Here is a 26,062-nt window from a genome sequence, read left to right as displayed (position 1 = left end):
TTTTTGCAAACTCTTTTTATGTATCTCGAATTGGAGGAAAAAAAGAACAAGATAGGATAGAAGAAAGAAGAGTGGGGAATAGGAAGAGGAAAAGAACAGAAGGGGAGGGAATTAGAAGAAGAAGGAGAAGGGAGGAAGGTGTTCCGGAACAAGTCGAATAAGGCACTATCTAACCAGGTAATGGAGCTTCCTCGTAAAAGTCTGGTTCATCCTCGGTACTCTCGTGTTCCGATCCCTTGCTGTCGAGTGCCCGTAGCTCAGCGCCGGTAAAAAAGTGGCTCATCTGAGCCCGCAGAGGTATCATGAGAATCAGGAAGAACGGAAGTGCCAGGGCTGCCCTGGTACTTTTCACAATCCATAAAACAGCTAGGCACAGAATTTGTATAAGGGTAAAGATGTGCATTTTGTACGTTTGCACACGTCGAACGTAATTAGCGGTGCCGTGATGCTTCACCGGCATGAAGAACAATTTAATACGGTCGAACAACTGCACGCCATTCGTCGAGGATATGCCCATGTAGAGAAATACTCCAAGAAGGACGGACATTGGTACGCGTCGTAATAGCGGTGCCATCAACACGCTCACACCGATTAGTATAGCGACCAGCAGGGCGCTCACTCTTTGTTCCTTCACCTCCACGATGTGAGGCTTATCTCCTGGTGCATGGGTGCGGGACATTACCGTCACCGCCGACACGTGTGTCAACGATCTGACTGAAGCAGCGCAGCACCATGGGGCGCCCATTAAACCACAGCCAACGTTCATTAGGCACACCACTACTATATCCATATGATAGCCGTTACCTTTTCGCAACTTTCGCTCTTTTTTGTCAATAATTAACCTGAAAAAGAAGAAGATGCTTTCTGTAGTTTCTTTATCTTCGTTCCATTATCATTCTATTAATTACAAACATGACAATCTTACTCAGAAATTTGTGTTTCCATGAAGACAAGGATGTAAACCAGCAATGCTGGCACGATGCAAGCCATCGCCATCCACAAGGGTATAGGTTTATCCATTCCGACAGGTGAGACGAGCCAGCTTCTACCAGGCAGGGTGGGTGTCAGACCTTCCGGAACTAGCAGCTTCTCCGTTTTTACTTTGGCTAGATAATCGATCAAGACGAAGACGACAATACTGATTGGTACACCGAAATCACCGAAGGCTCTCCTAGCGCTTCGTCCTAGGTAGTGACTATTACGAAAAATGCGCAAATAATAAGCTCCGAGAAACGTGCCGAGACAAAGAATTGTACACATGAGGGCGGTGTTCGGTTGATTGATTAACAGTCCAGCAGCACTGCGAACTGGTATCAAAGTATGAGGTTTATCCAACGCTATGACTATCGGCTCGCCATTGTCCGGAGAAATGGCTTTCATCTCTGTCACGTTCAACGATTCCCAATAGAATGTCTCGTTGGTCTCAGGAATGAAATCGTACTCGTCGAGGAGAGGATTCTTTACGAAATAATTGTACAATTTAATAAATGTTTCGACAATGTAGAGGATAGAGATCAAACCAGTGAAAATTTCTTCGGTGAAGCGGGTAAACAACCTGACTAACACTGATCCCTCGACACAAGCGATCGCTAAGGCTATAATCCCCATCCAAGCCCCGACATAAACTCTAACGGTTAGGAATTCGAGCTCGTTTGCGAGGCAGAAATTGTACAAACTTTCGTCGAAGAGCAAAAGCGGACCAGTTGTACCAATAATGACCAGAGGTTGGGTGGAGAACAAAGCCATTACTACTCCAGTCCAGGAACCGGAGATCAACGTCTCCGAAATACCAATGATGTTATGCGTTTTATCACTCATTAGACCGCCAAATGTAATAGCCGTGCATAGAGCAGCGAAATACATGAATATTGCAGCTGCCAGGCACGAGGAGTTCAAGCCATCGGTGAAATCGGATAAGTAAAAGGAATAACGTCGTTTAATGTCGTTGATCAGACCACCGAAGGGACGTTTCGTTCTACGAAGAGGATCGTCGTCGTCGTGGGGTTTTTTCTCTTCCTCGCCAGCGAGAAGAGCTGTAGAAATGAAACAAGTTATTCTCGATATTTTTATCCAAATCTTGTCTAATGTTTTTAAATAATAATGGGCACTTGCAACAGCACAGTGACATCCACGTTCCTTCCTTCTCCTTCGTTTCGTCGGTAATTAATAGTGCAATACTTCTTACCTTTCTTAATGGCAGCCTCACTCTGGATCGGCTTACTCTTTTCCTCAAGCGCCTTTGCTTTCCGTTTTCTGATGGCCTCACTTTTTGCTTTTAGTTCATCGAAAGGCAGCAAAGCCTGTCTCTCCCAGTCGCCGGGAGGCAGAACGATCGAATCATCGAGGAACTCATTAATAGCGGACAAAAGTTCACGCCTCTCATTAGCTTTGTATGCGATTTTGTGAAACGACGTGTTGGCCATCAATGTTGAGATCGATCTACCGATTTCGTGATAGTCTAGATCAGCATTCCTGGGTCCCAGTAAGGTGAACATAAATCTTACTGGTATCGTAACCTCCGTGATTGACGGAATAAACACACCCTCTGCGAGCCTAACGAAAGCGATCGTCGGCTGATCGAGGAAGTCGACTGCACCGACCAGGACAACCGTCGCTTCAGCTCCAGCCGGTATTCTTTTCAGGATGTAATCGTTGTGGCTCCTTTTCAGGTCTTCGTTACTGCTAGTGTACGTTAACTCTTCCTTCATATCGACCACCGTGTGATTGCTGTCCAATGCCAAGTTCGATGACACGATTTTCGGTTTCGCCTCGTTTAAGTTCTAAGAAGGGAATGAAGAAGACTTGGTACAAACATTTCGATATCTCAAGGAATTTCTTTTTTAATGGTGGATATGCATACGATGCGATGGACTAGGCAGAGAGCTTAAAGGGCTTTCTTGCCCCTTTTTCAGACAAGCTGGAGAAAGTTTTCTTTAAGACAGAGGCGGATATCTACCTATGTCTGTACTCTTGGTAGTTTCCAGGTATGGAACTTGTTTCTAATTAATCGTATTCTGTTTACCTCGGGCAAACTAGAATATCCGCCTCTGTTGAAAATTCTAGGAAATTCTAGGAAATTCACAAATACCCGTTTCGAATATATAGAGTGCTCCATTTGTTGAGATCGCGTCGCATGCTTATATTTTTCCATAAGAAAACGATATGTTCGAACATCCGATGCTAACGGAAAACTATAGGATATGCACAATAAATGGAAAACCCCATATACATAGAATGTGACTGAAAGCTAGTTCAAGTTCCAGTGGAATATACAAAGCAGAAATCGGAAGAAAATGGAAATCGTAAATAGATCTGATGGAGAATTATAATCGTGGGCTACTGTATATTGGGAAACGTAGGTAGGTATATGGACGAAGAGAGATAAAATACACAAGCAAATACATAGTAGAAATCTGAAAAAATAACACTTGAGAAAACAAAATGAAACGGCAGTGCGATCGATAGCACGTTGCTGGATAGTATATCGAATACTAAAAACAGACATCGACAAAGCTTTCTGAAAATGCAAAATATAGAAAACGAAAGAAACACAGGAGTAGAAGCTGTGAAGGAGCAGTGTGTACAGTCAGCAAACCGTAAAATTATTGCTAGTGAATAGATTTAAGATTGATCTATATACTTTTCGAAAGCATCCGACTATATCAATAATGTTGCGATTTGCCATAACTACCATGGACTTACAGGTCTAGCGTAAAAACTGAGGACCATCAAAAATTAGATTCTGCAAGTTAATCACCGAAACGAAACACTAATCCCTAGAAGAAAGTTCCTAAAACTGGACGTAGATTAGGCACATATACGCGCTAGTCGCCTTGAAGCTACGATGTCGCGGCCCGATCGATTGATGCGTATAAAATCGATTTGAAGTTTGCGAAAAAGGACGGAAACTTGTAACGAGATAAAATAACACTTATTATTCCCCTGTAAGTTCATGCCGATGGAATGTTAAAAATGCGACTTATCGGCCGTGTGATCGGTGATATGCGAGGTGTAAACTAAGCGAGTAAGGTTGAAAATACTGCGTCAGAGTCGGGAAACGAGAGATTTACATGTTGGGTTACATGGTTCTCAGAGGCTTCCCGCGCTGCGTCTTCCTCTTCCAGACAGACGGACTGTGGAAATAACATTAGGACACACCTTCAGTCAGGTCTTCCGTCTCTACAGATTTCTATTCATTATATCTTAGGGTAAACGGTTTCTTTGCCGACACGCGACGTCGAACCGTTCGGTTCGTTCAACGCGGAACGAATGGCTGGCAATCGACGCGCGATTACCATTCAATTCGATGGGTAAAGCCGTTCGCGCGCGACAAACGAGACACGTTTCAACCGTATATTTTCCAACTTTTCATTATTTTCGTGCATCGAAGAAAGAGAATCGTACGATACAACCAACACATTGATCATGTACGTATCAGTTAACAGTGACTGTGATCGAGCAGCTCACACAGGTTATATATAGATAGTGAAAAAAAAAAAGCTAGATGTTGGTATAATATCGGATAATTACCTGAAGGCTGGTGTAGCTAGAGTAATTTCTCTTCCCACCGAACCGAAAGCCACGATCGTGATCGTGCACGTGTCTATGCCTCAGGAGGAGAGCTCTCATCACCACCGGTCTGTCCTCGGGGAGGATCAACTCCTCGACGACCATCTGTTCGACCACTCTGTATACCAGACCCGGTAGATCTTTTTCCTCGAGATCGAGGAGAACCACGCCAGTTTCGAGACATCGACGGAGATTAAGCAGCGAATGGAAACTCAACGAAGCTACGTGGGGCCTGCCCCATCTATCCGCGCCTTCCTCGACGTCTTCTTCGTACTTGATCCATCGAGCTGTTTCTCTCCACTCCCGTTCCTCCCCGACGCCGTAAAGTTCGTCTAGTTGGACGAAAACCTCGTGAGGGGAGTGATCGTACATCTTTTTGAAGGTGTCATGAGGTATGCCACCCTCCTTCCTGCGACCGATCTGCACAGTCAAGTGGGCAGCTTTGTGCCGCCTCATTCCTCGTGGATCGTCGCTTCTGTGCGATTCCAAGTCGTCGATGTCCAGCTCCTGCAACGTGCTCGCCTCCTCCGGCTGCACGCTTACTCTTCTCGTCAGTACACCTGGCCCATCTGGGAGACCAGCTCCCGAACGTTTCCTCCATTGTGGGTCCTCCTGCAGGGAGTACTTTCGTGATTTGTGATGGTGTCTTCTGCGAAAACATTTCTTTCCATTATTTTCTGTTGCTTCGGATACAAGTATTTAGAGATATAGAATAGGAATACTTTTTGTGCCTTCTAATGTCGTATCGAAGAAACATGAGAAAAAGGGTAATCGACAAGACTTATTAACAGAATGCAATGACAGATGACAGTGGCCTCGACCATTAGACTGATCGATGTACTCGTTGAGACATCGTAAATTTCTAGCCGAGGCCGTGATATTGGGTAGCAATTGTAAACTAATTCGCACTTCTACCGCTAAATAAATCCTATTATCTAATGCTCTGTACGCCAAAAGAGCCAGAAATTATAATGTCACTGGAAGAAAATATACCTCGAGAATATTATTCAAGATAAGAGGGGAAACTTTGACATATACGTGGATTTATGCAATCTCTTCCGCATCGTGAAATACGGAAATGGATTATATTCGTGCAATATTTAGTAGCCAGGCTGATATCACAGCCCCATGTATACGATACAGGAATTGTCGTGCTTAAATTTTACTTTCGGCTTGTTGTTAGTCATTATTAAATACACGAACATTAAGGTTCGTGTTGTGCATTAATTGATCGAGAATGTATCAATCTAATAAGAAGTTGTAAAGCTTTGAATCTTTAATCGTTTCACGATTCGAACACACAATCAATATTCATATCTATAGAATGCCTATCAAGTACCTGGTATACCGTAGTACAGAAGTAGTACGACGCTTCGAAAAGATATAAATCATAGAAAATATAGTTTTACGAACTCTATTCTATTTCTATTCCTAGACCGTTCATATACATACTGTCTTTCATGAATCCACGTACGTAGTCGCCGTTCGCCGAACATTTTTGTTACTCATTGCACAACGACGACGTAGATGGCAATCGCTTGACATATCACGTTCGCGGAGAACATTCACCCGTCTCCACTGTAGCTGATTTAATTGATTAGATTCTTTCTCTTTCTCTGAGACACGCAAAGAATGGGACTCACTTGTGCTCGTGTTTCTGGTGTCTCCGACACTTTCGGTCCTCGTCGTGGAGTCCAGGTGCACCGACGCTCGGAAGCTCCTCTTTTTTCGATGCGGGACCATCTTCTTCTTTAATCTGCTCGAACTGCACTCGCGGGCTACCAACGGACGGGCTGTCGCTGAAACCAGAAGCAGCCCTTTCCGAGATCGGCGCCTCGCTCTCGCTGCTGACCACGTTTTCCGTTTCTTCTGCGGTTTCCTCGTCAACATCTTGCACACTCGTCGGCGACAGCCCATTGTCCATGGCCTCCCCTTCCTGTCCGTTGCCATTGCCCGCATGTCCATGCCCATTCTCTTCTTCTTGACCAGCTTCCGCTGTGGATCCTTCGCTGTTAACATCCAGCACCCAACCATTTTTTTACGTATCTACTGTACAGTACGAAAGATTACAAATTTCCGAATTTTCAAATTTTCACACGTTTTCCAGATTTTCAACACCTTTTTAAAGAGTTCGAAGAAAGGTAAAGTTACGAAAGACTTACGGTGAAAGGTGTCGTCGCATAGATCTCGAATGGATACTTTTTAGGGGCATGTGCGGATGAGGGTAGTTTCTCTTTCGATGCTCTGTAAGGAAAAATAAAAAAAGCTTACGGCGATGGAGCGTAAATTGATTACGTTTGAAAATTGAAAAGGGACATCTAAAAGCTTACATAAGCGCTTAATTGCAGCGCGTCTAAAAACGATAAAGCAAGGAAAGGCTTTAGAGGGATGGAAAACGTACGATTAAAATCACGATCTCCATATCTCGGCGGCGGTCCTCGGTCACGATTCCGATCTCGATCTCGATCGCGATCTCGATCTCGATCGGATCCGGCTGATTCGGTGGGCGAGCCGAGACGGGTTACGTCGAACTTTTCCCCGGTGTCCATCGCAAAAACCTTCTCCATCTCTTCGTCGAGTTCCGGTCCCGTTTCCGTGCCATGACCGTCGACCTGTCATTAGAAAACAAGGGAAGCATTTTAATTAAAGTCGTTGCTGGATCACGGAATAATACCTAGAAATGAACACAGAGATTGTCAATGAATTATCCAATCATCTTGAAAAATCCACGCTTACTAATTTTTCTCAAAATTCAACTAATCTCTGTCAGTATCTACAGCTTTTTTCTGCTTTGTCGTGTTCAATGAGCTGTTAACTTGCGCTTGCCGCTGTTGGATATAGGCAGGAGGATAATATCGATCTATTTGAAAGAAGAGAACCGACACCTTCGAGCAAACGATGTTCACACTTCTTGATAAATGAATATCACAAGAGATATTTTGGGAATGGAGAACAATGCCTGGACTTGTCATAAATTCCAGGAGATATGGCCTGAGCACACCAACTATTTACAAATATATTTATTGATTTATTCGAGACAGTAAATATAAATAGTACGCAGAATAAGAAAAGAAATGTTGTTTTTTCAAAAGTGAGTGACAAGCTCTGAATTCTCGTATAAGCTGGCAGTGCTTCGTTTACAACTCAAGTCATTTTCTCCTCGTTTCTTTCATTCCTGGGCGATTTTACGATGACAGCAATGGTGCAGGTGCGAGAAAGGAAAACGTCAGCATGAGTATTTATGTGAAATACGGAATTAATTCTGTCAGCGAGAGGGTGGCGCGGTCATTAATGACCGCCAGTGTCAGTCAGAGAGTGATTAAGGGTCAACTCGAACAGTTCGATGCATACCTATTTAGATTCCGCGCACTGCGTAAATTGCAAGAGAGAAGTACGTTTGTTGGGGATGCTCGATTGTGTCTCGAATTACGTCACGCCACGGAGCCTCGAGGAAATGTTCGAAATCGGTCAACCCGTAAATCAGCTGCAGAGAATTGAAATGAAAAGAAAATTGAAAGCAAAAGATTTGACAACGTTAGGCAATATCTCGATTCTGATGGTGACTGAGAGTGACACAACTTCAATATACTCGAAATGAAACATGTCAAGACGATGGGTAAGAAACGTTTCACGAAAAGAACCCAAACCAAACCACTGTACATAACCACCGATCATCCGTTTGGGCGATTGGTGTCTCCGCGAAAAATCTAGTTTTCGATGCTTCATCTGAATGAGCGAGAAAAATGAGGGGTGCCTGAAAGCGTCTACGATGATAGGGAAACGATCAGTTGCAGAAATGTTCGCGTTTCTACGTTTCGAAGGATGAGAAGATGCAAGGGACACTATATGTCAGTGGGAAAGGTATCACCTGGTGGCTCGAGCGCAAGGAGCGACGTAACCAGCGTAGAACCTTGCCCGACGCTCGTTGGAGGAACGACTTCCCGGAGGTGTTTGCGGCAGCCTCGGGCATGGCATCCCGGGCCGAAGTGACACCCGGCCGGTCGGCTCGTGCTCGCAGCTCCCAACTTCCGAGAACCGAAACCGACAGAGAAAGTAGCGCTACTGTCGACCAACAGACAGAGAGCTGCATAAGCATCGTAGAGGGGGCGGCTGGTGTGGCGGCTGGTGTGGCGGCTGGTGTGGCGGCGGAGGCCGAGGGGCGCCAGCCCCTGGTCGATATCAACCCCATACGCGCCGCGGCTCGCGGCCCCCGACCAGACGGATCCTCCGAGAGGAGAGAGGTTTACCCTTTCCCTTCGACCGATCCTCCAACCTTCTCCCGGCAACTTATTTTTTCTACCTCTACGCCTTTTCTTGCCCTCTCGCGACTTTTTCTGATCACTGACTTTCAAGGGAATAACGATCACGCAGTTTGACATTTGCCAGAGAGGGAAATGATACATTCTATGCCGACCAGATGTCATGTACTATGTCAGAATGCTCGATTATTAAAGAATCGAATAAGCTGCACATTGCGTTAACGGTCAATTCCAAAGAAAGATATACTACTGATCCAAGCAGTCTGTCGAAGGTAGAAAATATCGTTCGTTCGGGTAAGTCCGGAAATAGATGCATCGAAGGGTGGCTGTGGTCATTGGTCGATGCCGTGGGCGCAACAAGTGTCAGTCGGCCGTGAAATCTACCTCTCGGAGGTGCTCCACGCGTCGCTCCGAGTAGATGAGAAGAAGGAGGAAATCGCAAAGAGGGAGAAGGAAGCGTTTACGGAGCAGTTCCAGCCATCATCAAGAGGAGAGAAAGCTCTCTCAGCTGGCGGAAGCGCGAGAAACGAATAACGAACAGACGCAACCTAGCCGAAGCCTAGGTCACGTTTATCGACCTATTTAGTTACCTTCCTATCGGTCACAACTTGTGAAACTAGCTTTCAAAATTCTCTTCATAGCACAACAGTGAAATTTCTTACGCGAGCTAATCAAAATCACTGATTGCATTATTAATCGGTCGCATGGGTTTCATCGGGAGTACAGCTGTGTGTCAATGAATTATAAAGTCGATTGACATGACGGTATAAATTATGACCGACCGTGGAACCTCTTCCTCTACACTCCACGGCAAAGGTTAACGTTATTTTTGGAAACAAGTTAGTAGTAGTAGCAGTAGTAGTAGTAGTAGTAGTAACTTTGAGTGACAGAGGAATATTTCAATTATATATTAGAAGCAATTTTATATTGAAGAATTTCCAATTCAAGTTGTCCATACAATGAATATACGTATATATATTCTGTCCTTAAAACTCGACGGTCTGGCCTTTAAGAACAACAAGGAAGTGGAAGAATAGACAGCGCATGCTGCTGGCCGACCGATTCGTAATCGAAAGCGCAAAGGATTCAATCTGCGAATCTTCTTCTTCTTCGTCGTTTTGTTCGAGAAAGGGGTAGCTGGCAGAGAGCGGTGGCGGCGCTGCAGCACGGTTGGCGAACAGAAGGGAAGTGAAACGGAGAGAGAGCTTTTCCAACATCGACCAGGTTTCCCCGCCGAGTGGCCGACTGGTGGCCGACTGGTGGCCTCTGTGCACGTTTACACGCACACGTATCTCGCTTCCTGCTGTCGCGACCTTGAACCTGAACCACACAGCTTCTCTGCTTTGCTTCTCTCTCCCCCTGACCGCTCCACCGAAATGCTCGATGAAAATCGATGCAGTGTTTGTTATTTGTCACTCGGTAGGAAAGCATGTTTTCCCACAAGGATAAAAATATTCCTTTGACACACGCAGAGAGTAAAGTGCCAACTATTATTCGGAATATGATCGCTTATCGACGTAACTAACATGTTCACTCAAATGGTGATATTAATTACTCAAAGACTGCATTTCAATTATCTTCCCCCTTTATTAGAGTGCAATCTCTTCGACATTTTCTCGTCAAAGTTTCTACCTACATGTAGATAGGTTTCATTGTGGTCGTTGCTTCCTTCATCACCATTTTTCGTCGCTATAAAGTATAAAAAGCTTCGCCAACGACGACAAAGAAACTGAAATGCGAAAGATGTTCGTCAAGGTAGCGTTAAAAATAACTTTTCTCCGATGATCCGCGCGTTCTCGTTATTGCCCTGACCTTCTCGAGGAACTTTTGTACCTTTCTCAGGATCGATTGAATAGTTGCAATCTCTTCAGGTAACTCTCAATACATCCCTCGAATCTTCAAATATTAAACTTCGTGATCGACAACTTTCTTTGTGCTCAGCACATCTACATGAAATATTTCTGAATATGAATTTCATTTCAAGAAAAAAAAGGATTAACTTTTTTTCGTATCGGATGCACTTCTAGAAACAGAATTTAATTTGCGCAGTCTAGGACTATATCTGTTCGACCTTGCATTTCTTTAACTTCTGCGATGACGACAGAAAATTCCCAATTTCAAATAGAGAAATGAATTAGAGATGACAGATAAAGTTCGCATTAAAATAGAGGAAAGAAGAAGACGAAGAAGAAACTGCGGGAAAGATTACAACAGCTGCAGTATCGATTGCAGAAAGCAGAAAGAACGCAACAACACGTCAAGTATGTAATAGGTTGGCGCAAGAGGAGTAAATCAAGCTGTGAAGAAAAAAGCAGAGAATAATCACCTTGAAGGGTGCAGGAGTTACCATGGACCGAATCCTTCTCCGATGGATGGATATGCAGCAGCATACTCCCATAAAAGCTGGGCCCGCCACCCTTTTCGTCCACGTTACCACGCAATCAACCTTTATGATACTGCGGCCACGATTGACACCGGTCTTGTAATCGAATTTACGGCTTCCGGCCTTGCGTAAGTGCTCCCCGACAGCGATGCGTTGTCGAGCACAACTAAGAGGGTCGAGACTTTAGGGGGGGGGGAGACAGGCAGACCTAACGCGTTTATCGTTTCTCACTAGTCGTCGCGTTAGGACAATCAGAAAGCTCTTTTCGTCATGTTGCTGCATCGCTCGATCCTGTTAATCGCCTAGCTGACCGCTCGCCGTTCCTACATACTTACACATCTCTCGACACTGCACGCGATTCGACTTACAGCGGGATAATGCCACTCTTTCGTGATTGGATCCACTTGCGACCCTAATTTAATAAAATTTCTATACAAGATATTTGCAAACAGATTCAGAATTTACGGCCGTGCGAGATCAGAATCTTCTTGGGGATACAATCGATGCGTAGTAGAATTCAATCTCGCTAACTTACGCAATGCGTTCAACAAATATCACTCACTTTGTCCTCCTTCAATTCTAGCGGTACTAACAACTACTACGAAAACAACCAGCAAAGATATTTCTATCGAAAATATCAGTAAGTACATTCAACATTTCATTCGAAACAACTATTTATCATACAAATGACAAGTTAAACGATAATTCAAATGATTCCTATGTTATTAATGGTCGTTAGGACAAAACTAGCCTATTTAATCTAGAAACATTGTCGATTTGTGAATAAATTAGGTGAATCCCAATTCGTCAGATTCGTGCACGCAAAGGTATTGTGGATTATCGTTTGACCGTGTGACGCTTAACTTCAGGCGAGACAAGCTCGTGCCAACTGATTGGTATGATTGTCAACGGGTGAGGGTCAATGATTATTTAATGTAAGACGCTGGAGAGTGTGTACTTGTCCATATAGTACAAGTATCGAATTCAGTCACAGCTAAAAACTCTACCTCTATGATTTTAACAATCAAATCTTCAATAGCTGACATAACAGGAAAAAAGTAGATGCTCATTCGTGAAAGCATAGATAAGTATCCTCGTGTTGGCGACGTACCAACATATCCGAATAATTTCTTCCTTATGTTTTCTCTGCTACGCACTTCATAATAACCGCTACTTTCAACAGATAAAAAAGAGGGAAGAGGAAGCAAGAAAGGGATGATGGAAAAAGAAGACTGAGCATAGATCATGAGACAACCCCGCTCTGTTGGGGATGGAAAAGGTCAAGGGTTAAAGGAAGGGGAGACCTTTCATCCCTTGAGCGAGTACTCATGGGATACTTATCGTCAGCTAAGAGACCCCAAAGTTTGGGGGAGAACCACTTTTCTGGAGTTGCATTTATACCTTTCCGAAAGAGCAAAATAATGACATCGATTCAATCGATTGGTTGATCGAACCCGCCAAATCAAATTGCCGAAGAATAATTGGCGAGAGTGATATACGGATTCGATAAAGTAGTAATTCAGAGATAATGCTACCTACTCACCTACTGCACAGGGCAAATTCCTAATAATAATTATTTTTTTAATGTCGCGAACAAACTTGGCTAACACTCTCCGCGAACGATTGCGAAATTTATTAGCAGCAGCCTGGAGCCGAGGTTAGCGATCATGAAGTTCGTTATGGTCCTAAAGCGAATAGTTGTACAATCATGCACGAAACGTTAATTCCTTTCATACAGTAAGTAGAGAGTCGCGAAAGGCGGGGGGTGTGTCGGTAACGCGAAACCGCAAAGGCAATTCCATCATCGATCGTTTGCTTTGCATTTCAATCGTTCAATCGTGCAACGAGTTATACATTTCTTATGCGACCCGAAAAGAACTTCGGGTCTGAGAAGTGTATGCTGCTCTCAATTGAAGGAAATCTCGAGAACGCAGATAATTTACCCTTCGTGATAAGCGAAACTATAAGAAGACATTGCGTTTCGTTGAAGTAGTACCTCCCAAGGGGCAAACACTTTTCGAGTGAAATGGAGTCAGAATAAAGTTAGCAATCTTTTTAAACTTATCAGAGTGACAGAAAATGAAAAAACTCTGAGTCGTCTCAACTTCCTAAAATGTATCACAAGTCTGCTAAAGTAATTTTGTAGCGTGAGCAGATGTGCAAATTGCCGTACTTCGCAAGAGAAATACGTAGATACCTATACCGTGAACGCGTCCAATTTCATTTTTTCTGCCTGTCAGCATAATTGTGAAGATGGACAACAGCGAAGATAAATTCCGTAAGTGCGAAGCGTGATTAGTATTCATGAAGCGCGAGAGAATAATGAAAAAAGGTTCGCTTATGATGTAAAAGTGGTCTCGTGAAATTCGAGCTGGTCCGCTAAATCTATGATGCCACTAAATCGAAATCGTGTTAACTCATGGTGCAAAGAGAAATCGTGGCTTGTCTGGTCACATGCTCGGTGTTTTTCTTCGTAATTAGATCACGCGTTTGGCAACAAGTACAAACTAATCTGCAAGACGAAACTCGAGGAAAAAGTGATCACTTACCGATAATCTTTTGCCAAATCCAAGGAAAGATAATTTCCTTTTAGTATTCTCCATCGCTCACCGGTTGTGGTAGCTGCTACAGCAGTTACAGCAGCTATCAGCTTAGGGTGTCGTCTTTTTCCTGGGTGCTCGACCGATCCTGAGTCGGGACGGCGATGTCCACATGTGGAGGAGTCGCTGAGATGGCAGCTCCGTTCTGCTAGCTGTGCAACAATTTTACGCATATCAATTTCTATTTCAAACTCTTCAGTCTTACGTTACATTATTCGTTTAGGAGATTTCACGACAACCTTGAAAAAATAAACGAAACTCTGTTCTTAACTATTCTTACTCTATTCTTTAAAAAACGGATTTAAAGCAACAAAGAATAAAAGTTGAAAGCGGTTCTTCATCGCTAATGCGATGGCAAAAAGGAAAAAAAAATGAAGATGAATCAGATAGCAGGTGCGTACCTTGAAAAGTAACTGTCCCGTTTATCGTGTCACGGGGACGACGAAGAGAATCGTGAGTGATCTCGAGAAAACTTGATCGTGAACTAAGGATCGCTGAGGTCTGTCGAGCGGTCGTCGCGCCGGTCGGGCTTAACGTCGAGAAGAAGGCAACGCGACAACAGTGACCGACCGACTGACTGACTAACTCGCTTCGGAGCAACCAACAACGCGACAAGTCTATCCAGAAGGACCGACCATTCCAATACAAGCTGATGAATAACGTGTCGTCGTCGTGGCGTAACATTCGCGGTATAAATATAGCGAAATAAATCAACACGCTTCGACGATTCTCAACGTTTCCAAATTTTTCTCGATAGGGTTACTCGGCCCTAGAAGAAAAGCGTTACTTCCCTTCAGACCTACAACACGTTTTCAGAAATTTGATAACGTTTAACTTTCCATTTCCGTTAAAATAGCAATGCAGACTGTGGATCGCGATTAGTCAGAGTTCCTTGAACGCACATGAGTTTTGCAAGCTTGGCTTTCTGTGAGATCATCTTAGACACTTATGTATGTCCGTAATGAGCGAATCCAAATGAGTGTTATCAGAGTACACGAGTTAAAACTAACTCGTACTTACGCGTACCTTTCGAATGTATCGTAGCGAAGATACAACATCAGAATCAAGAAAGGAGGAATGGGTTCTTACGGAGGTGTGTGCATACTTTATTGCTCGTGGATTGATTTACGGCGCAATCCAGTGATTTACGACACCCCTTAATGAACCACCAATTCTATTATTCTTCACCACGGTATTCTAATCCACACAGTCTATTATTCGGGAACAGATAAATCTCCGGGAGGAGTAATAAAATCCCAGGGAATAGAAAACAGCTTTACCGCTTCGTAGAAGACGAGCAGCGTTTCTTTTTCTCCCCTTCTCACCATCATTTCGAATTATTTTTTCCTGTTCTAGCGACTTACTAAACGAGCACATAAAATGTATTATACGAGTCGTTCGAAAGGAAAGAATCCACGATCACATCGAGAAGCACGCAATTTTCGTTAAGTGGTATTTATTCGTGCCAGCAAAATTCGTGACCAACAGCATTGTTTGCAAAATGAATTGCCTACGACTTTATTGAGGATTCCCTACGTACAATTTGAAATGAAAATCGTCGAGCTATAATCCTTGGGAGGATTTCATGGCTCGAGGGATTTGTGTGACTGTCGAGGACATAATCGGAGGTTAAATAGTACAATTGGAATAGAACTTCTGAATAATTCGGGAATAATACGCGAGGAATTGATTGGTTGCTTCGAAGAAAATGTTAAGTACCTGCCGCTACGTGGTAGTAACTCCTTTCCCGAAGGTATCCAGCGTGCCTCTTTTTGGAATATCGTTCACGTTCGACGTGGAAACTCGTTAACGGACGAGCATGGTCTGTGGCGTAGCCAAGCATTGAAAAGGTGTTGCCAGATGAAAAGATCTTGCGAAAAACAACCGACTCGAGAACAAAACGATGGTACCCTTTTGTCAACGCACCACCTGCCGCCTGTCGCGGTGTGTTACATCGAATTGCGTTCTTTCATCTCAGCTTCTTTGTTACGCTATATCATAACTTGGAGCGTATCGTTCGAGTTGCTTGTGATAACGCGCCTTACGCAGTGCCACCCGAATTACGCTTGGGCGAGAACTCGTTTACAGAAACCACGTCATTGATACGTTCTTCACGTTCGTTTCGATACTATACGAAGGAAGATAACGATTAGCGAGGAATGAACGAGGAAAGCTACGCTATCGTAACTCACGTCATTCATTTCTTTCTTTACATTTTTAAAACGCAATGATCACGAATCACTCATAATTGATAAATTAGTTTGAGGTTCCAACAGCTATGTAACAGACGACTACTTTATTTGAGAGGAAAAAAAAAAAAAATAAAAAAATAACAGAAGTAGAGTTTTCCAATGCCGCAGAAGTTTTCCGTAACGGTACAGAGGCACGTACAATTACAGTATTAAGACTATCAAGTATCTATAGAGCCGAATAAAACGGCAGTCGGATATTTTTGATTTTTGAAATGGAACTCCGTATAAATAATATCAGATGAATTCGACCAAGAACTTGATTTTCATTAAAACGAACAAACGACGACTACCAGGCATCGATAGCAGGCACTACGCGTGGAATGGTAACATAATATTCGTAAATGATTCACAACGTCTACGAATAAATTACATGTACATGTTCATATAGTACGCAGATGAATGTGACCCAGTAAAAGCCAATGAATAAGTAAATCTATATTATGTAGTGACAGGCGTAGGGGCATGTTTCGTGCACGCTGTCAAGTTTTATGGTTTACCTCCGTTTTAAATATTCAAACAACACGAAACGAATTCCCGACGCGACACGTATACCTATTGTAAAGGGTAAACTGAGAAAAGCCTCCAAGAGTTTGAAATCATGCGCTATAGATACGATGGTAAAAATATTCCGAATGTGATACACAGATTATGTACTAATACTACGCTATTATGCTTCGTCATTGTTATACTTGCTAAATTGCGTTACAGACTCAAAGTGAAATTGTTGCTCGAAACGCCGCAGCAACGTATACCGTGGCGAAAAGAGATACGTTACGCGAAACACAGATATTGAAAGACATTTGTAAAATCAGGTCGAAAACCTCGAGCTCCCCTGCTTGCGTAACCTTGTACTACAAAAGGCACGCGAGAGGAGAAACTGACGCGGCGCTGTGCGGCGCGACGCGCTCCTTTCTCTCCAACCGAGTTTCAATCGTTTTGTTTCGAAGATTTATTCGTGGTCAAATAGTTGGAGTAGATCTTTGAAACACCTTGCGAAATCTGCTGGTCTCGCTTCAGGAGTAGGAAAAACTGGCCAGAAGTTGAGGATCATCTGTCAGCCACAATAAATTCATAGTTAATTGTTTAAGACGCGGTAGAGAAATGCGAGAACCGGTATTAGGTTGAAATTTTCGTCAGATTACGCAGTTGTTTCAGACGAAGCAGCGGCCGTAGCTTAATTGATCCAATTAGGTGGTCGGCATGGGTGTGATCAGTGCTGGTGTATATTAGTAGCAGCGAGAAATGTTTATCACATGGTGGAGCGTCTTTCCCGCTTTTCACCCTCAATTGTCGCTGACTGCCTGTTAACTTCGTTACCAATGCCGTTTAATTGTGTCACGAGACATCGCTTGGTCGAGAGGAGGGAGCTCAGAAACGTTTTAGGTTCTTAAATGCTTTCCGCGTGACACGAGAGCCCAATAAACATTTGTTTGTCGTTTCTTCGTTACACATAGTACAAGAATGTATATGTGTACGTACTTTTCATTCACGGAATGAAAGAAATTCTATCATGCTTCTGGCTCAATGTTCGCGTCTGCTACCGCTCGTGCGTTCAACCTTGCACACTCTTTTTCTGTTATTTCTACTTTTAGCTTCTCTCAGCATGGTTCGGCCCATATACATACACGCGTTCGACACAATGTATGCTAAGTAGTTCCTAGGGAAGCAACAGTTACGATGTTCCGACGAGGAAACGTAACATTTGACGCTCGTTAGAAGCCTCAGCAGCAGAATGCGCACTGTGAGAATGCATATTACCATATTATGTGAAAGTAAATATTTGAAGAAAAAGAGTGATTAATTACAAGGGCCGTAACGATGACATGAATATAACACGGAACTGTCTAGGTCAGGGCTGATAGAATGGTCATGGTGCATGCTCCGAGCTGGACAATGCTAAGGCTATCATCGATTGAACATTGTGCGAACAGCGTTATTCCCACCTGTCGCAATCCCTTCTTCCACAACTTCTCATATTTTTGTGTTATTCACGAACAGTCGTCATTTCGTTCTGACAATCTTTCTTTACAGCGACTTGCAACAAACACGATTTCTCGGTTGTCTGTCGACTGTCAGCTTCATACGTATAGTGCAACGCGTCCTGTTTCTATGTACGCATTCTTCGAAGAATGAACAAACAGCTGACGAAGAAGTTTGGATACTTCTACAATTGATGGAGTGTGCATAATATCTAGAACAATAGCGAGAGATTGCAGTCTGTCTTTCGATATCGAGCATTGCAAGAACACCGGCCGGGCAATAAATCTCCGCTATTAACGATGCCTGATTGGTAGTCGTTTACCAGGCAGATTGCGCGCGGATTGCATAAGCAAAATTTATTTGCATTTTTCGCGCGTGGACAGCGCGTTTGAGTGTGCCGGGCTCAGGTCACCTAATAAATCATCCGATGAAAAGCTACCGTAACGATCGACACTGCTAACACGGCTCCTGCATTCAATCGAGAAGCTTCGCCATTTTCGTACATTTCGAACGAGTTCTACAACCTGCATGAGACTAGCCGCTCATCGATCCTATATACCAGATACCAGGGGCTTGGCTTACCGTGACACCACCAAATTTGTGTTCACGCGTTGCCCGATTTTCCTACAAGATACAGACATGCATACTTCGGGAGGTAGAATCGCTTCACAACTCCGCCCAACAAACGAATTCGCTTCAAAGCTTTAAGTCAATCTATCGGTAATGGAGAAGCATCGAATGAAAGAGGATTACTTTTTTGCGAGACTAAAACGCTATTGATCGACACTCGCTGAACGAACTGATACGCGACGCTACGCGACGCTACGCGACGCTACGGGACGCGACGTGACGCGACGCGACGATTATCTTTCTCATTTCTATCGCAAAATGCGATGGACGGTGTAATTAAGGGCTATTAACGCGCATGTGGCGACATCTACGTTGTGCTTTGTATCATCCGATTAGCCCACTGTGAGCAAAATATCGGCTTAGCGACAGACTATACGAATCGAGTATCGTGGAAAAATGATACGAACTGTGATACCTTAAATGGTACCTTAAAATGATACCTTTGATGTGCAGCGATATCTCTTATCGATTGATCGAGGTCTCGAATTGCGAATATGACTATGGCACGATAGATAGGATGTATGTACGTATGTATATACGGCGAAAAAAAAAATGAAATTTTTTTTCAATTCCTTTTTTCTTCTTGTACTTTTTCTACTCGACAGAAGTAGACAATAATCTTTTCTGACAAATCATGCGTTTACGATAAAAAGGTATCAACGATTCAGTGAAGGTTTACTAGCGTCTAGTAACTCAGTCTTGCCTTATTACATAGTCCACTGCTTCCTTCGATCGTGGCTCGTGAAAACTTGCAACTGTTGTTAATGTTCCAATGTCACGTATACTCATTCCAGTTCTGCTTGTCGTACCTTTGCTCGATGCCTTTTCAACTATCAAACTTCAATCACTTTTCTATTGGAAATTTGGCTACTGTTATTTTCGCTTTATACTTATGCAAATACTTAGCTTGGCAGTCATCTCAGAAACGTAATTTCACAATGTATTCTGACTAGAATTCAGAGTTTAAACTTAAACAGAGGCTTGATCATTTTTGGCTCAACAGCTCGAGGTCCCTAGTAAATCAACTAGCTCGAATAGATCCGAAACACTTCGCCAACTGAGAATAAACGAATCAACCGTATTTCGACGAAACGACGTTGTTATCAAGGGAGAATTTGAATCCAGTAATGAATTATGAAGTCTGTTATGTACACCCTTAATATCTTCAACGCAAGTTCTATTAGTGACATATTTGTGCCTGGAAGGCATGCATGTTGGGACACAAAGGATTAACCTTTAACGGGTAGACTAAAAGATGCGATAGAAAGGAACCGAAGATTAAGATGAAAGAAGGTTCTAGTAGGGGTTGCGGTATGCTCGAAGCAGTCGTCTAGTTACGTACCTGGGGAGACGCAGCGTCTCTCTGTGCGCTTCTCGACGTTTTCTCCCTCGTTCGGCTCGCAGACCTGCGCGGACCGACTATAGAAGGGTATAAGCCGACCTACCGAGTCTAGCAGCGAGCACCATTTACTTGCGGACCAGCTTGTCGGTTCTACGACCGACTGACGCGAATCACACGAATAACAGGGACGACAGGGACGACAGGGACCCCCCAATCGATGCTTACTTCGTCGAACGCAGAGCCCATTCTACTTGGCCGCCGATGAATCGACTACCTGTGGCCAGTCTGACCATTGCCACCTCGTGCACCGATCGCTGCAGGCATCGCTTCGCCTTCGAGCTTATGCACCCGGGGCCATAGAGCCATGAGCCAACCAACCAGTGACGCTCACCCATCGCCAGTGGTTCTTAAGGGATCACAACATGTGTACGTACGTTTATCTACGAAAAATTACCAATTCAAATTCACCCAATATGCATCCAATTTCTTTTCGAAATAGGCCACTGTTTACTCCACTCGCGATTGGAATTATCCAAAATAATGTTCTAATTGAAAGTGGATGCGTTAACGCGTTGTCTGCATAAACGAACAACTCCCCTTTTGTCTCCGCTAATATTAGTACACCAGCGAAGGTTAAAATACAACGATGTCACGTTAACAGTGACGCAAAGACGCTGAAGAATACTGGCGAACTTGTCAACACCGCCGTTTGCCTTTCTTAGGACTTCAAGGCAGCCAGTCTCGATGGAACCACGTTCCCGTTTCGCACACCATCTTCAAAGAACAGTTTCTAAATAGGCCCTCATCTCCCTCTTACTTTTTCATCAGCGTAAATTTGCCCTTCAAACGTCCACGAACACATTCTTGCGATCGTTGAATTTCATCGAGGACAAAATTTCAAGTGGGAAACGCCCACAGTGTTGCACTGATTTCCTACAGTTATGTAATGCGAATTTCTACAGGCAGACGAAGAGAATTGTAGCAAAAGTCAAAGTCAAAATTACTTTTCCACGTTTGATTAAGATGTCACATAATGACAGGTCTTCCTACACCTGTTCACGCTATTGACACAAGTGTAAGTGACAAATAAAGAAATTTTTAGTTTCAATAATCTCGAAGGGTTTGGCAAACTAATTTTGCGATGCGAGATGTGCCACAAAGATGTTAATCGCTCTACTGGAAACGCGATAAGTATAAATGTATGAATACATAACAGAAGAGGTGATGTCCATGTCGATGCCGGTCAGTACACCGAGATTATCGCAACCACGCGAGCGTGAAAACATTTTTCCCACATCAATTGATATGCATGTTGTGTGCAGCGATTAATAGCGCACACGATATCGTTGTCGATGTAATAAATCTACCGCTATCGAATTGATATGCATCGTTGCTAAACCCACGGAAGATCCCACCGTCTGTGACAAATCAACGTGTGTATATGTACATATAGAATAGTCTCGCGTTAGGCGCCTTTCTCGAGAGGAAGAATGCAAATATGTAATTCCGAGCGATAACTTCTTACAAAGTAGGTACACATACACGGATATCGTATATCTGATTAATTTTCTGTTCGGTATGTTGATCTTTTCAGTGATTGGCATTCAAATTAGTTGAACTTATAGAATACTGTCAGAGTGAACGTTCTATGTGTAAGTTAATTGATCAAGTCGAGTCTCTATTTAATTCGACGAAATTGTTTTTTGTGAGAGCGGCTTCTCTGTACTCTAGGTGATTCGTCGAGGCGTGATGTGTCGGCAATGTGGCGGTCGACTCGATTGAGTAGATTGAAAACCAGACCATAACTCGTGACCGCTGTCAATCGCGCACGCGCCCAACAAACACATAAAACTCGAATCAAACGAATTAGCCGATAATTGTTTCTCTCGCACGCGCATCTCGTACTCTAACAAACTGATAGAACGCAACAGCTGACTACGATACAAAATTCTATTCGCTATTTTTGCCACTTTCAAATATTCAAATGCTGCTGTACGTACATATACTGGTAGTCAAGTGTGTTGCATCTATCAAGCATTATTTCAGAAGAGAAAAAATTGCCAATGCGAATTCAATTAGACTAATTACGATGTTCTACATTTTGAAACTGCGTGAGAACTGAGTCGCGCTATTATTTAACCGCAAATGCAGACGTTAGTACAGCTGGATGTCATTAAAGAACGGACACATCGCATTCGAACAACGAATCATCGTTAATCGCCTCGACTTACGGCGCCTGGGACTCATCGACGGACATTACGGTTGATTACGTACGAATAAAGATTGCGGGGCTTTCGTCGCCTCACCTCGGTCGGAGTTCTGCGCCAGTACAGCTGTTAATTATTAACCAAATGAATCACTTTTATCGCAAAAAATATGACTTAATCTGTTTCAGTTGATAGACACTGATTATACGAATGTCAATCTGAGGTATGTACAACACGAAATGCTTTTTCGAGGATTTATCGAAGAATAAACAAGCAGCGCAACAATGGATATAAATTATCGATCTAACTAATAAAACATTTCCAAAGCAAATCTCTGGCCTAAAATTAGATGACAGAATTTTCAAGTTACGAGAATCGCCAGCATAAATTGTAGATGTTTGTTATCGCTGCATTTTGGACCGTCCGTTTGCATGCGAGTCAAAGGAACGAATAGCGTCACACGTGGGCTAAAGACTCGGGGATCCGGGATTGAAATCATAAGACTATTGGGTGTAAGGAGGAATGCTGCATTTTGCAAGGTATTCGGCATCCGAAAAGATTGAAATAAAAAACGAGTAGAATGACTATCGCGACGTGTAACGTTTTCAAGTATTTGCCAAACGGGAAGTTCAGCCACATCTTCCTGCAACCTAAGGTATTGCAAAAGGCTGGTAGTGGCAGCGCGTCATGCGACGCGCCACAAGCGAGAAACTAAATTCCTCTGACGAATTTCAATAGACTAAAACGTCGTTTGTTGAGTCTACAATCTTGCGACACTGAGCCCCCAGCCAACATATGGGTCGCAACCAAATCAGGTAGCCATCAAAATTGCCACGAAAATATTCCTAATGACCTTGGCGCGTCACGCACGAACTTGTGTTTACAACGTGACTTTTAGATAAAGTGACTCGTTAAACCTCAAAAAATTGATTTGCAAACCTTCACGTCAAATTTAGCACACAATTAACTTTCGTCACGCACAATAGCGGGACAAAAAATACGCTTCAATTGTATGGAATTCTGAAACAAAATCAGTGATATAATACGCAAACAATTTTTGTCCATTCTCTTGAAGAGAGCGAAAGTTTCAAGAACGTCTATAGTTTATTGACGAATGTTCTCGGTCCAAGGCTAACCACAGCCACGTGGCCAATTTCACCGACGAACTGAAGAACTGAATCTGCGTTAACGCAGGCATTCCGGGAATACTGAATGATTTGTTGCAACTCGCAACGGTTCCACCACAACGGGTCTCGAATATACGCAGGAAAAAACTTGGCGATTATTAGTTGGAGTTGCTATGCGGTCTGAACTGCTGAATGAGAAAGACCATTTCTGGCGTTTTAACAAACAGTAACCTCAAAATATTAAATTTCGAATTCAAATCAAATTTTGAATTCAAATCAGATTTTGAATCCAAATCAAATTTTGAATTCAAATCAAATTTTGAATACAAATCAAATTTTGAACGAAGTATTTTGATAGTATTATATCAGATTATAGCAGAATTGTACGTCCGCCATTGCAATTCAGTAAAGGGGCATGTAGCGATAAGTGATGGTTACTCAGCAACGCAGATAATATAACACCTGCTGAATGTTTACCCCCCGAACATTATTTCATAAATTCGTTGAATCACTGTATTTACAATTTACGATAGTGTCTACAAGATGAAAAAGACAATCGAAATGCCTGTTAGAGAACTTTAGACAATTTTATGAATCATGGCGTATGAAGAAAAGAAGGTGGACTACTTCGTATAATGGACGAAACGTATAGTCGCGATACATTTCTCGAATCGATTTAATCGATTGGTGCGTGTACAGTACAAATAGATTTTCTTTAAAGTCTTTCACGTAAGTCCAATGATTTTTAGGATAGTTGCTTTCGGTATGGTACGATTAACGACCAATTTCAGAAACATAATGGAATTTTTCGATTACGAAATCTTTTAGTACTATAAAACGGCAAATTGATCAAATAGTGTTGTACGGAACGTTGATAAAATAATATGGCAACGTGAGTACTTGTGAACCGGAAGCCGAATAACTGCTTGTTCCATTGTTCCGTTTATTTACTCTTTTAGTTTCATGTAATCGTTAATTGTACAGGTTAACCTGTCATGACGCCACTTTGTCTTTCGTAGCCATTTAGAAATTTTAAACGCACGTATCTACTTATAAATCGAAAGTTATGCTCCGTCGGCATTGTACAAGATTTTTAAATTTGTATGGGAAAAAACAGACTGTTTTACTATATTAAATTTTATTATATTCTATTAAAAAGAACGGCTGGTACATCGCGGTAAGCGACAGCGCCCATAACGGTTTTTGTCCTGCGATTCGAAAAGAATATGTTTCATAACGCGAATAGCACGAAACAGACCGTCATAATCATGTTTTTCTTCTCATGAAAAGAACGTCGGCGAACGTACGAAGAAATCTTCGATTTTTCGCAGAAATGAAAACAAATGCAACCGACTACTTTGACTTGTGAAGGTAATCGAACATCGGCGAACGTAATTATCCGTAAATCACAGATTCGAACGATTCCTAGGCAGATTGAATATTACGCCGAACTCTTTGAACAAAATCTTTAACATATTTAAGCTACTAATACTAGAATATTAACCGTAACATTAGTAAAATATGATTAACGAATCGAAGCTGTAAAATGTCATACAAACAGTAAGAGACAATCAAGCAAAATGAAAACACCAAACAAGAGAAATAAAAATAAAACGCAATAAAAAGGTGGAATTTGTAACTGAACGAGAGAAGAAAAATGTAGTAGCCACGTGGATGTAATAAGACGATGAAAATAGCCGTACAATTTTCTAAATTTACGCGAGAAATGTTCTCATATGCATATAACCAGGATCGATCGGGACAGAGAAAGATCAGAACGTTGATGGTACATACCTTTGTCAGGAATCGATAAACGTCGAGCCGTTAGCGGAGGTAGCGTGGTCGTGTTGACTGTGATCGGCACAAGTGAAACGCTTCTATTTCGACGGTTTGTCGGTAATTTGATGGTTACTTTCAGTCAGTTGAGCGAACGATCATTGTTTTGAAGCGATCCGTCTATGCCAGAAGGGTCGAACGCCAAGTCTTCCTGGCTTAGCGCATCTAACAAGTTAGTCTCCCTTCTCGAAAGCCGGCACGTGCACGTTCACAGGATGATAATACACAGGAGAGTGCGTTGTCGCGAATCCACTGTCAGTGACAGACTGTTCGGCACTGCTCGGTCGAGGACGCCGTTCACGATGCGACTTTCCTCGGGGAAACGTTACTCGATCCTTCTTTAACTGCCTTTAACGTCTGGAGAGGCTTAACCGGTGCACGCGGCCGAGGGCCGAGCCAAACATACAGGGGGAAGAAGATGCAGAGAGAGGGGGAGAAAGAAAAGGAAAGAGTAAAACGGAATCAAATTTCTACGTCGACCAATCGTACCGCAGCGCTGTCTATCATGTACCGCATGAAACTTCTATCGCGATTCAACCTATTACGATTTGTGATTGCTTAAAAAAAGAAAAAACCTTCATACTATGGAAAAGAGGTATTACCTTTTCTTCTATACACATTTTTTTACCCTTTTTACAATTTATTGGATCGTTTCGAAAGTTCGCGTTAATTTTTTAAGTAAATGAGAGACTTTAACCTCTTACGCATATATAAAAATGTTGCTTATTCTTGACAATTTGAAGATAGCATAAAAAAGAAACAGATTTACCAAACTTAACTATTTGAACGAATTTGAATGCGTATCGGTAAAGCAATTGTGGAAAACAGATCGAGCACTGCAAGTAGCGTATGTAAAACGTTTTACGAATCTTTATCT

General features: G+C 42.8%; 1 protein-coding gene across 4 annotated transcripts; it reads right to left on the bottom strand.

The window, feature by feature from the left end:
• Nucleotides 1–25: 25 nt before the first annotated feature.
• On the bottom strand, nt 26–25,758 carry Ae2 (anion exchange protein Ae2). Of its 4 annotated transcripts, none has more exons than XM_076392511.1 (10): nt 25,144–25,758; nt 13,761–13,963; nt 6,971–7,181; nt 6,732–6,813; nt 6,213–6,578; nt 4,531–5,218; nt 4,071–4,133; nt 2,186–2,780; nt 926–2,033; nt 26–842 (listed from the first exon to the last, which is right to left on the bottom strand). In XM_076392511.1, the coding sequence occupies exons 2-10, from the start codon at nt 13,812–13,814 to the stop codon at nt 170–172; spliced, it is 3,840 nt and encodes a 1,279-aa protein (XP_076248626.1). In that variant the 5' UTR covers nt 13,815–13,963; nt 25,144–25,758; the 3' UTR covers nt 26–169. The 4 variants fall into 4 exon arrangements, with proteins under 4 accessions (XP_076248626.1, XP_076248627.1, XP_076248625.1 ...); XM_076392512.1 differs by lacking the exon at nt 25,144–25,758 and adding an exon at nt 15,531–15,582; XM_076392510.1 differs by lacking the exons at nt 13,761–13,963; nt 25,144–25,758 and adding an exon at nt 8,438–8,616.
• Between the last annotated feature and the right edge of the window lie 304 nt (nt 25,759–26,062).

This window comes from Calliopsis andreniformis, chromosome 2, assembly GCF_051401765.1.
Source record: "Calliopsis andreniformis isolate RMS-2024a chromosome 2, iyCalAndr_principal, whole genome shotgun sequence".
Classification (NCBI taxonomy): Eukaryota; Metazoa; Arthropoda; class Insecta; order Hymenoptera; family Andrenidae; genus Calliopsis; species Calliopsis andreniformis.
Note: the sequence above shows the minus strand (reverse complement) of the source record. Positions and strands in the feature narration are given on the sequence as shown.

Excerpts from the sequence above, each read along its gene's own strand:
- Ae2 (XM_076392510.1), bottom strand. The coding sequence starts at position 8,539 with ATGCCCGAGGCTGCCGCAAACACCTCCGGGAAGTCGTTCCTCCAACGA. Across the intron at positions 5,219-6,212 it reads CACCAGAAACACGAGCACAA|AAGACACCATCACAAATCAC; the intron begins GTGAGTCCCATT and ends ATGTTTTCGCAG. Across the intron at positions 4,134-4,530 it reads CTAGCTACACCAGCCTTCAG|TCCGTCTGTCTGGAAGAGGA; the intron begins GTAATTATCCGA and ends TTATTTCCACAG.